The 12,149-nt window shown below is 39.2% G+C and overlaps 1 protein-coding gene across 5 annotated transcripts in view; it reads left to right on the top strand.

Moving 5' to 3' along the window:
* Positions 1 to 5,774, top strand: part of CAMTA1 (calmodulin binding transcription activator 1) — a 668,552-nt gene extending 662,778 nt beyond the window's left edge. For all 5 annotated transcript variants that reach the window (XM_054008960.1, XM_054008956.1, XM_054008958.1 and 2 more), the window contains one exon: positions 2,416 to 5,774. In XM_054008960.1, the coding sequence (XP_053864935.1) occupies positions 2,416 to 2,448 (33 nt within the window). In that variant the 3' untranslated portion in view covers positions 2,449 to 5,774. The remainder of the gene's footprint in view (positions 1 to 2,415) is intronic.
* Positions 5,775 to 12,149: the final 6,375 nt, after the last annotated feature.

Below are 12,149 nucleotides of genomic sequence, written 5' to 3' on the forward strand. Positions count from 1 at the left end.
TTCTGTATCCGTTGAAGTCAATGGGAGTTTCGCCATTGACTTCACTGGAGCCAGGATTTCACCTTAGCTCCCTTACAGCAGAAAAGAAAAGCTAGCCTTTGACATGTCTTTGACTGCAATGATACTTTGACTACACAACAAAATTGAATCATTGTTTTACAGCAATGGGGCTCCCTGACTCTGTACTGGGTTTAAATCCTAGTGTCAGTCAAAACTGCTTAGTGTTTCAGAAAGTGGGAGTGAGATGCCACTTTCAGCTATAGTTGATGTTGTTAGTGTAGCCAGGGCTTCAGAGTCATGCCACACTGCAGACCCTATTTTCATGTTTGATCAGCAATATGCACACTCTGTGTCCTCCCTATCATGGAATTCTCAAACACTTCAGTAAAATAAAGACAATTAGTAATGTTCTAAATGCATGCATACTACCCGTGTGATCCATTCATTCATTGCTGGAGCCCATGTCCCCCAGTGTCACAAGAGTACAGGATGTCCTGAATGCTAGAGCTTTGATTTAGCTGAAAGACAGTTGAAAATAGTCACTGGGCCAAATTCAGAGATGATGTGTAAGTTTGTAGTGATTTCACATCAATATGTAAGTATAAAGGAGTCCCTTTACACAGCGGAGCAAAAGATAATGTAGTGGTGGATACCTACTTTAATTTGCACTCTATTAGTTGCTCTTTCTGCTAAGTGCCTCTGTTCTATCCCCATAGCATCTAAATTATGCTAACCTATGGCTCTGTTACATTCATTCAGATTTAGTTGGATGCCCTTATGCCCACTTACAGATGTGAAACTTGAAATACTTTTTAAAGCACCTCTGAATTTATCCCCTTGTTGTGTTTCTAGGTCAATTTGCTTAAGAAATTAATATACTAACAAGTGTGGATGTGCTCTGCTAAATCCTTCTACTTTGGGTCATAATCACAACCTTTTGGAGGAAAACTACCCTCAGAGTAACTGAGCAAGGACATTCAGAGTCAGGCAGGTTTTTTTCACATAGATGTGATTCCATATTCCATTTTCTCTGCTTCCACAACATATAGTAGCTTATTCCAATACACTGCATCTGAAATCAGATTTAACATGCTGTTCATTCTGAACTGGAGTTAATGCATTTTGATGGTTCATAGAAATGAGTCCATGACTAGCTAGAATGTCTAAAATTATTTTACTAAGTTGTGTATATTGTAACAAAAAATAGCCAAAATCATATGGGTTATATAGTCCTAAAGAGCTACCTCAACTCCAGTACAAAAAAACTATGCAGCTCTTTTGTGACATTGAGTGCTTTGTTTGACCAAGAAGAGTTAGATTGAGCTATACATAGTGGATACAAAAGCAGAGGTATACAGAACTGCATTAACATCTCATTCCCTCCCTAATGATGACTGGGACCCCAAACTCTGTCCCTTGAAGCTAAGTTCATTACTAAGCATCTTGATAAAGCCTTGACAGTGTGATAGCCTAGATCAATTCTGGATGGCTGCAGTTGTTCATTTAGTCACTTCAAGGAAGCCTTGGTGAAGTGACATAACAAGAGTATGTTAGCCAAGTAGCGGCCTTAATGGGTTTCTAGGCATGACCCAAGTCATTTAATTTGTTTAGTTTTAAATTTCCCATACTTTCATAGTTTTACTTAACTAATGTACTACAGCTTTGTAAATAAGCACCTAGATCCAATGGTGATAGGTGCTACATAAATCTATGAATGCACTTCCATTTCTAAAGTTCTTGCAACTGTAGAATCTGAATGCTCTTTACAGAGTTAGTACTCCATGGAGAGACTGTGTCCCTGACTGGGGATTATGAAGATACACATAAATATATCCTACAAGTAACCAGACTGTGCAGATGCTGACAGTGAGACTGAGATAATAAGTTGAAGTAATGTATCTGCTTACATTGATGCCAGTATAAATTCTACTAATCTAAGGTACTGGATAAATTAAGTAAAACTTTGCCATGGAAGTCTGGAATAAATCTGTTCTCCCCACAATGCTGGATGTAGAGCATCTGCCCATGTTCAGTGAAAAGGGGCAGCATAGAAAGTGCATTTTGCTCAAATTATCTGGTACATGAGGCAGCAGCAGAAAAGCAGTTGATGAAAAGCAGTCCTAAAAGACAATTAAATAAGATGATTTGATAGTAGAATGAATTTGGGTATTAAATAAAGATGTCCAGAAATGGGTTGCGAAAGGTGAATTCTTCCTTCTGAATGAGTTTTTTCTCCCCTTCCCTGGCTCCCAATTGTTTACTGTATCAGGAGGTTCTTTCTTATTGATACTCCTGAGTTTTCTTAAGGTGATGGCTACTTCATACTGGAAGTTGTAGTGAGGGATCCCTTTGACTTTTGCCTGTTGAAATTCTTTTGGAATAGAAATGTTATAGAGGGCCTTTTTATTGTTTCAGAGTGAAAGAATTGAAAAAGGCCAAGGAACCTGAAGATACACAGCAGCATCCCGTAGCAATGTGACATTGCTTTTCAGACTGTTTTCATTTTCTGTTTTTAGCAGAGACATGCAACAACAACAAAAAACCCACTGCAGTTCTGGGAATCTCAGCTGCAGGATTTTAACAGTAATGTTTTGGTCATTGCATTTGCACTTTCATGGACAACTTTTAATTTGTTCAGCAAGACATCTTGGAACTCAATCTTCTGTTGGATCATGGGAAAAAAAGACACCAGGAGGAATTTGTGAGTTGCTTCATTCTCTCCAAAAGAAGCGATTAATTATCCTTTTCATATAGGGCTGTATTAAAACGTGTGGAACTGTACAAATATTATACCAAAAATATTGTTAAGAAAAGGTGGGAATGCACAAGCAACACAAGAATGCTATTCCTGCACCTGTCAATCATCTCCAAGAAACTGAAGCTTCAAGAGTCAGTGGAGGGGCTTAGATCAGTAAATCTTTATTGGGTACATGCATTCTCATTTCCTTTGCACTTCTGTCCTTTCTTTTTATTTGAATCTCTCTACAGCACACTTAATGCAACTTTTTAAATCTGCAGGTTTTTAATACATCCCCTGGAAATTTACAGAGTGGGTTGGCATAAAAGGCAAACGGGTAATGCATGGGAAATAAAGAGAGCAGCTTGAGCAAGTTTTTAAAAGTTCCTTTTTTGGTATTTTTTCTAGAACCTGCAAGTATTTCAAGTGTCATGTACTTATTCTCATATTCAGCACTTTATTTTTTGGCCTTACTTTTAATTATTTACTTAAAATAGTTTGTAACGTATGTAGCGCTCTTTTTTTTTTTTAAACAGTAATTTTGTTGTTCTGAGCAGTCACGTACATATGTTGCCTGGACATTTATACCACCTAAAGATCAGAGTGGTGCTCCATCCTGGCCAGTAAATTTCTTATTTTGGCTATTTCATCAAAATCTGGGCAGTTTCTGTATATATAGAAGGTAGAAATGGAAAATGAGAAATAATATTTGAAAGGGAATATATTGATTAATTACTAAATATTTTATTCACAAAGGGTCAATAACTTGGCAAGATAAAATTATTATTTGTATAGTTTTGTCTGAATGAGCGAAAAGAGTGTGGATGTATTGTTTGTACATATTGTATATATTAAAACAGAGATATGTGCATGAATTCAAGAAAAAAGAAATGAAAAAAGCAAAGCATTAGTGGCTATGGTCTGTAAAATGAAACAAAAACTTTATTTCACTATAAGAAACTTTATTTTAAATGTTCATTAGAAGAACATTTTGCTAAAGCATGACTAAACTGCAAAAAAAAAAGAGCTACTGTATTTAGACTTAGGAAAAAAGGCAGAGTAACTTTACTAAAAAAGGATATGTTTACATTTGATTTTGGCTACCGGGAGGTTTTTTTTATTTTATTTTATTTTAATTTTTTGCCAATGGTGCCAAGTAATGTGAATGCTAATATTGCTTAAGAAAATTAAGTTACTTTTGCAAAGCAGATAATCATAAGAATACAAAAACGTATCTAGCTTAACACCATACACTCACTCCAATAAAGAACACTTAGAATGAACATAAACTGAAAAAAGAAATAGTATGAAAGTAGAAAATATGTTTCACATTTTCATATCTCCTGCTGGAAGTCAGAAAATGTAATAAAAATGCACAAAAATTAAAAAAAATAAAAAGTAAAACTTAAAAGATGCAAACTGGTCTTGTAGGGGTGTCATGGTATATTGCTATTTCCACATAGTGAGGAGCCAAAGAAATCAGATACTTTTAAAATTGAAATACTAATTAAATTGTCATGAAGTTTAGACGATAGGGGACTGATCTTAATTACACTAGTCTATATCAGGAGTAAATCTCCTGAAGTCAGTGCAGTTACTCTGGATTTACACAAGTGTAGCTGAAATCAGAAATTGCTTCTGTGACTTTATGTTGCTAGTACCAGTTTAAAATTTCCAAATGGTTGGTGTAAATTTTACATAGTTTTGGAATAGTTGCTCTTACTTGATCCTGGCCACCAACTAAAATGTTTAAACTCCAGGCTTTTTGTGAAGCCTAAAAATATTCACAAATGAGAAGCTTTTAAACTGGTGTCTTTAAAAGAAGGGTAAACACAAAGATTGTGGCAAAAAACTTGGGTCAGTGCTCTTGGTGCCTTTTCTATAATTGTACCTGGTTTTTAATTACTTCCTTCCACTGCCAGCATTGAATTACAATATATGTGCTATATAGCTCTTTATCAGAACTCTGTACATTTGTGAACTGCTGCTTTATGACCTGATTCAATAAAAAAAAATTGTCTGGCTCCCACACTGTGGCTGTGGCAGCCTCATAATCTCCATATATTTTATTGAAATGGAACCTTATACATTAACTATTCCACACACAAATAATCGGAACAGAATTTGAAAATAAACTCCTTTGGAATGAACTGGAATGCTCTGTATTAATACTGTAAATACTCTGACATTTTGAAATATAAATGTTTGTCCCATTGACTGGCATTATGACAAATATAATTGATCTTTTCCTAACAAGAATAATGACCTCAGTGGAAACATTTTAACCCCTTATATTTGTACTTAAATTTTCAGTAAAATACAGAGCTATTTCAAGTTACCCTTCCAGATCCATGGGCCTGGTGGTGTATCTACTGATAAAGACCTTGATACAGCAAAATATTTACACACATGCTTAATGTTAGCCATATGAGTAGTTCTTTAACTTAATGGGACTACTCACATGCTTAAAGTTAAGTATATCCTTAAGTACTTTGCTGAACATGGTTGTAACCTTTCAGTGAATGTGACCACTAAAAATGCTCCCCCATTGAAAAAGCTTTTTTGCTTACCCCTTTCTTGACTGTGGAACTTATTTCTGATAGAAGAGAACGTAAGTGCAGCTTTCTTGGATAATCGGGATTCCCAAGTGCCAGGAGCAGGACCTTCTTCTGCCTCCTGAATATGGAATTGCTCCTTTGTGTAACACGTTTGACATAAGTAATACTGTGTGAAAGAAATAAAGACTATAACATGACCTCCCTATGTGGTTGCACGCTTACAGCAGTTCCACACAGTAGTTGGTGCCCAACAGGGGGTCCCCAGGACTTGCATGTAAAATTAGTATAGGTGTCTCTTTTTTGTAAGTTTTATTTTTGTAACTGTGCATGTAAAGCATCACTGGATCAATGGATCTGTTGAAGAACTCAGCTGCTGGAACCATGCAAAATGTTTTGAATTGCCCTTAAAATATGGAAAATGTTTTCTGAATGCTTTATATTCTTTCTGCTGTAAATTAAAAACAAAAAATTTCCCCATACTAAGTGTATTTCTTTTAACATTTTCTCTTCCATTTTAATCAAGAAGGAGCTGAAGATTCCTCAAGTAATTATATATATCCTTGTAAAGTATGGATCTGTGTCACACATTTAGAAGACCTACTTGTAAACTCACATAGTCTCTTAACTGACTGAATTTCAAAGGCAGACATAATTTTTTAAAACAAATTCTGCTTCTAGTGTGTGTACAGTTCCCATTGGACTCAATGGGATCCATGTACTCATGTGAGAGGAGAATGTGGTCCTTAAAATCTATAGTTAACAACTATTTCAAAAGAGGGAAGCTAGGAAATAGGAAACATTTATCTAATCAAAATTATCAATAAGAGAAAAACTTGAAGTCACTTGGACCTCTCAGCCTGGGTACTGATGATGTACATTATATAGTCACAGGCCTGACTCTCTTTTCTGTGGTTTTTAATGTATGCTCTTCATCAGGCATATTTCATAGAAGGGACCAAAATAAGTTCTAGACCACATCTTTTAGAAAAACATCCAATCTTGATTTTAAAATGGTCAGAGATGGAGAATCCACCACAATCCTTAGTAAATTGTTCCAGTACATTTCAGAGCTATATTTGCACTTCAAATAGTAAAACTGACTTAGCCTTCAGATTCAGGCCTTCATGATAACCCCAAAGTGTATTATAATTACTCAGAAATGCACTGCCTATCACAGCTTATTGTTTTAGTTTAAGACATTCGAAGTTCAGCTCAGAGACCCTCATCATAGTGTTCTGCACCTACCACGTGGGAGACTCAGGTACGACTCAGTGGTTCCGGCGTCTTGCTTCTGAGTCTGGCAGCAGGAGGCAAATGCTATGTGAGGCTCATTTTCCTCTGGGATAAGGAAAGAAAAAAAGGGAAAAGAAATGTTCTTATGACAGTTAAACCAGATTTTACAGCGGAAAGGTAACCAGTTTCTCTGACTCTAGGCTCCCCTCTTGTTCACGTCACAAATGACAATTTTTAGCAAGGTGGATGCAATTCACAGAAGCTTAGAAAATCCAACTGTATTTAAATTTGTGGGGCAAATTCCTCCCCTCTCTAGCTCAGTGGTGGACAACCTGTGGTCCATATGGGTAATGCGGCCACTGGGAGCTGCGGGCGGCAATGTAACCACTGTCTCGTGGCCCGCCAGTGGATTACCCAGATGGGCCATGTGTGGGCCACAGGTTGCCCACCACTGCTCTAGCTCCTCTAAAGCTAATAAAATTCAGCGGCGCCTTATGCTGAGATTAGAATCTGTCATAATTTAAATACTTCACAAAATGCCTGGAATAAATCATCAAACAAATACATTTGTGAATTATTTGACCAAACGTGTAAGATGACAGAATACCAGTAAAAAAGATGTTTAATGTTTTTGGAAAATAACTCAAAATTGAGCAAATAAATTATTCAGCTTATATTATGATAAATTCCACTAGGGATGAATTTGGCCATTTTTCCCGAGTATCAGAGTCGTACTGAGAAGTGCAATTCTGTGTGCACTTACAAAATGCTGACCAGGGGAATAGTGAGTTTTCCATTACACAACAGTGCTCCTCAGAAAAAAGCAATGAAATGTTATATCCAGGAAGATTATAAATGCACAATTTTTATAACTGAATAAAATTAAACAGAAAAAAGTAGAAGAACACAAGAAAGTAGGAAGAAATATTTGACCAGCACTTATCTCAATCCTGATCAAGACCTCTAGACGCAACTGTAACACAAATATATAATAAAATATATTTCATCTAGCTATTTTCAACTTTCTGAGAGCACAATACTTTCTGTACTTCTTAAATAAGGTACTTTCTGTGAGGGCAGAAACTAAGTCCCAAGTTTCCAACAGAATCCATGAGGTAGTGTCTAATAAATTCCAAAACTCTACATAGAGGAACAGAATAAAAAGTAATTTTAAAAGTTCCGTGAGGCCTTTAGAAACAAAATCCAAAAAATCTGAATACTGCGTACAGATGTGGTCTCCTCATCTCAAAAAAGATATACTGGCATTAGAAAAGGTTCAGAGAAGGGCAACTAAAATGATTAGGGGTTTGGAATGGGTCCTGTATGAGGAGAGATTAAAGAGGCTAGGACTTTTCAGCTTGGAAAAGAGGAGACTAAGGGGGGGATATGATAGAGGTACATAAAATCATGAGTGATGTGGAGAAAGTGAATAAGGAAACGTTATTTACTTGTTCCCATAATATAAGAACTAGGGCCACCAGATGAAATTAATGGGCAGCAGGTTTAAAACAAATAAAAGAAAGTTCTTCTTCACACAGTGCACAATCAACTTGTGGAACTCCTTGCCTGAGAAGGTTGTGAAGGCTATAACAGGGTTTAAAAGCGAACTGGATAAATTCATTGAGGTTAAGTCCATTAATGGCTATTAGCCAGAATGGATAAGGAATGGTGTCCCTAGCCTCTGTTTGTCAGAGGGTGAAGATGGGTGGCAGGAGAGAGATCACTTGATCATTACCTGTTAAGGTCATTCCCTCTGGGGCACCTTGCATTGGCCACTGTCAGTAGACAGGATACTGGGCTGGATGGACCTTTGGTCTGACCCAGTATGGCCATTCTTATGTTCTTAAGTCACATTTAATAACAATGCAGAATTAATTTCTGGTTAATGCATTTAACAGGCATATAAATGGCTTTGAACCAGAGCTGGATACTGTTGTAATATAGTAAATAATTTGTCCTGTCTTTATAAAGCTATTAGAGCACACACACACACACAAAATCTATCTGTTGTGTAAAAGTGTGTGTCATTAATCTCATGATTAACCCATTCAACATATGATAGTAATCAGAGTAAGAACAGTTCCAGGTCAGAGTGTGGCATTTGGATTCTACATTTACCCTAAATTTGCCAACCATCATAGGGGGAATGCAGGGTCCAGTCGTGTCCATAATAGTAAAGAAAGCTTTGCCATTAACATCACCAGAAACAGGAGCAGGCCCTTAATGATGCAGTGAATGGGACTTAGGCACCTTTGAATATTTTACCCCATTACAATCCATATCCAGCACAAAAATGTAGAGGTCAATAATAAAAGCTACAATTAGTTTGTCCCAGAAAGTGAGTGAGTGAAAGTCCCAGCCTCATCCCTCACTTCCTGAGCTGACAGTCTGTGTTCACTCTGGGGAATTGCACAGTCAAACTCATGAGTGGTAGCTGGACGCCCTAAGTCAGCACCCACCAATTTTTTGAGGTAGTGGCCTGAAGCTGAGGGATGCCGCACGCCCTTCAGCTAAAATCAGAATTTGATTTTATGTTGCTATTTGCCTATTGCGGTTAGCTCCAAAACACTTTAAAAAGTCAGTGACAAAACAGGAGTGTATCAGCAACTTGCTCCAGATTTTGTGTGTCATTTCACCTGTCTGTCCCTTAGCCTCTTCAGCTATAAAACAAGGGTGATAATACTGTGCAATGGGTGTTGAAGCTTACTCAATTAGGTATAAAGCACTTTTGGATCCCCAGATAGAAGGTGGACAGGAAACAAAAAAATCTTTACTTCCTCATGCTGTGCACTAGCCTTCTCTATGGAACTGTTCTCTTACTGATGTTGCCCCATCCTTCCTCCTCTACCATTCTCTTATTAACATCTCCTTGTGTCATGTTAAAAATTAGTCTGTAAGCTCCTTGGGGCAGGAATCATATCTTTTGACTGAATTAAGAGGTGCCTAGTACACTAGTAGGTGCTGTCAAAATAAATAATGGTGATTCTGTGCTCAGCCAATCTCTCAGCCTCATATAATATCTAGAATATTAGCTTTCTTGAGTGAAGAATTAGGGGCCAGTATCCCAGAGTTATCACTTACTCTTTCTAAAAAAATGACTGAACAAACCAGCTCAAATAGACAACAAAAAAGCACCCACCTTGCTTTACTGTCTGGTTTAAATAACCTAGTAATGAAAAGCTTACAGTGAAGTCAAAAGCTTGATAGAATGCAAAAAAAAAAAAAAAAAAAAAAAAAACTGATAAAAGAGCATGGAAAATCCTGAAGTTATATGTTTCAGGGATCACAAAATCATAGAAACGTAGGACTGGAAAGGACCTCGAGAAGTCATCAAGTCCAGTCCCCTGTGTTGTGGCAGGACCAAGTAAATCTTCTAGACCATCCCTGACAGATGTTTCCAGATGTTTACCCTAATAGTCAGAAAGTTTTTCCTAACATCTAATCTAAATCTCCTTTGCTGCAAACTAAGCCCATTACTTTTTGTCCTACCTTCAGTGGAGCTGGAGATTGATTACTGTCCTCTTTATAGCATGCCGTAACATACTGGAAGCCTATTACCAGGTTTCCACCCCCCACCCCCCCATTCTTCTTTTCTCAAGACTAAACGTGCCCAGTTGTTGTTTTTTTAATCCTTTTCTAATAGGGGAGGTTTTCTAAACCTTTTATCGTTTTTGTTGCTGTCCTCTGGATGCTTTCCAGTTTTGTCCACATCTTTCCTAAATTATAATGCCTGGAATTGGACACACTACTCCAACTGGGGTCTCAGCAGTGCTGAGTAGAGCAGGAAAATTACCTCCTGTATCTTACATACAACACTCCTGTTAATACACCCCAGAATCATATTAGCCTTTTTGCAGCTGGATCAACATATTCAGTTTGTGGTCCACTATAACCCCCAGATCCTTTTCAGCAGTACTACCACCTAGACAGTTATTCCCCATTTTGTAGTTGTGCATATAGGATAGGATGTGCTCTTAGAATGTAAAAGTCTTCTTTTGACTGCAACCAAGATTGAAGTCCTGTCAGCACCCTTTCTTGTAAGGTGAGTGATTACTCAGTTACATGAACTGGGATGAATCTTAGTCCAGTAGGCTAGCCTAGCATTTATAGGCACATCCAATCATTTGGAATGACTAAATAAATAGATACAGTAGATCAAGAGAAGAGTTACCGAGCCATGGCAGGTAAATAGTATAATGGCTAACAAGGGTCAGACTGGAGACTCTTGCCTACATGCTCGGGGTTTTACTGATCGCCATATTTGGGGTCGGGAAGGAATTTTCCTCCAGGGTAGATTGGCAGAGGCCCTGGAGGTTTTTCGCCTTCCTCCGCAGCATGGGGCAGGGATCGCTAGCAGGAGGGTTCTCTGCCAATTGAAGTCACTAAGCCACAGGATCTGGGGACTCCAACAGCAGAATCAAGGGAAGGGGTAGGGACGGCTTTGTGGCCTGCAGCATGCAGGGGGTCAGACCAGATGATCATAATGGTCCCTTCTGACCTTAAAGTCTATGAGTCTATGAGTTAGCTCTGAATTAGACAGTTGGCAAAGAATAATTCATATGATGAATTAACACAGTGGGAAAGCTTCAGCCAGTAGCCTGGAATGAAGACAGATGCCTACCTACAGCACAAGCATCATGAACAATCTCTTCATTTGCTGTTTTGAGAAGATTCAGGTCAGGAGAGAAAATTCTGCTGTTGTAACTCGTCAGTTACTAGTGCTTTCTTTAGAGGCATGTCCACTAGCAGCTGCCGTACTTGGAGAGGATGGAGTCTGGGCCTGACTTCTGGAAATAAGAGAGGTAAGAGAATGGTTTAGGCATCAGCATGATGTAAGGTTCAGATGCATAGCTGTGCAAAGGCAAGTGTCACTGTAGCATAACTCTGTCCCCCTCTATGCCCATGAGGCCTCACTCCAACTGTTGTCACTTCCTAGCAGCCACTCCTCAGAAATGACCTGGATCCGCTGGATGGAAGATGTCAAGCCTGGCCTCCGGTAGCAGGTATGGAGGGATTCAGGTTGCCCTGCTGTGGCTCTCAGTCCCCCCTCCCCACCACCCAGAGTAACTTTTATAGCCCTAGGCAAAAGCCATTTATGGATTATGGAGACTGCCCGATAGGCCAAGCACCCAGAGAATGCTGAAAAGAGGCAATAGGTGCGACATGGCACTTTGGAACTAACTCAGTATGGATTTATTTTCAGAGCGCCAGAGAGTGACAGGTTTCCCACAGGGACATGCAGAAATCCACCCTGCCACAAAAATACACAGTCACCTGCCCTGGAAACCTGCAACACCCTGTCCCTAGGGAGGCACAGGTACCTGCCCTCCAACCTGCCCCCCTCCCCAGGAACACCCAGGAACCTGCCCCCCAACCTGAACCCCCTCCCTTCCACAGGAACACCCAGGAACCTGCCCCCCAACCTGACCCCTCCCCAGGGACACACAGGAACCTGCCCCCCAACCTGCACCCCCTCCCTCCCACAGGAACACCCCCCAACCTGCACCCCAACCTGCACCCCTCCCTCCCACAGGAACACCCAGGAACCTGCCCCCCAACCTGCACCCCCCCCTCCCACAGGAACACCCCCCAACCTGCACCCCAACCTGCACCTCCTCCCT

Source organism: Malaclemys terrapin, chromosome 19 (assembly GCF_027887155.1).
Source record: "Malaclemys terrapin pileata isolate rMalTer1 chromosome 19, rMalTer1.hap1, whole genome shotgun sequence".
Taxonomy (NCBI): domain Eukaryota; kingdom Metazoa; phylum Chordata; order Testudines; family Emydidae; genus Malaclemys; species Malaclemys terrapin.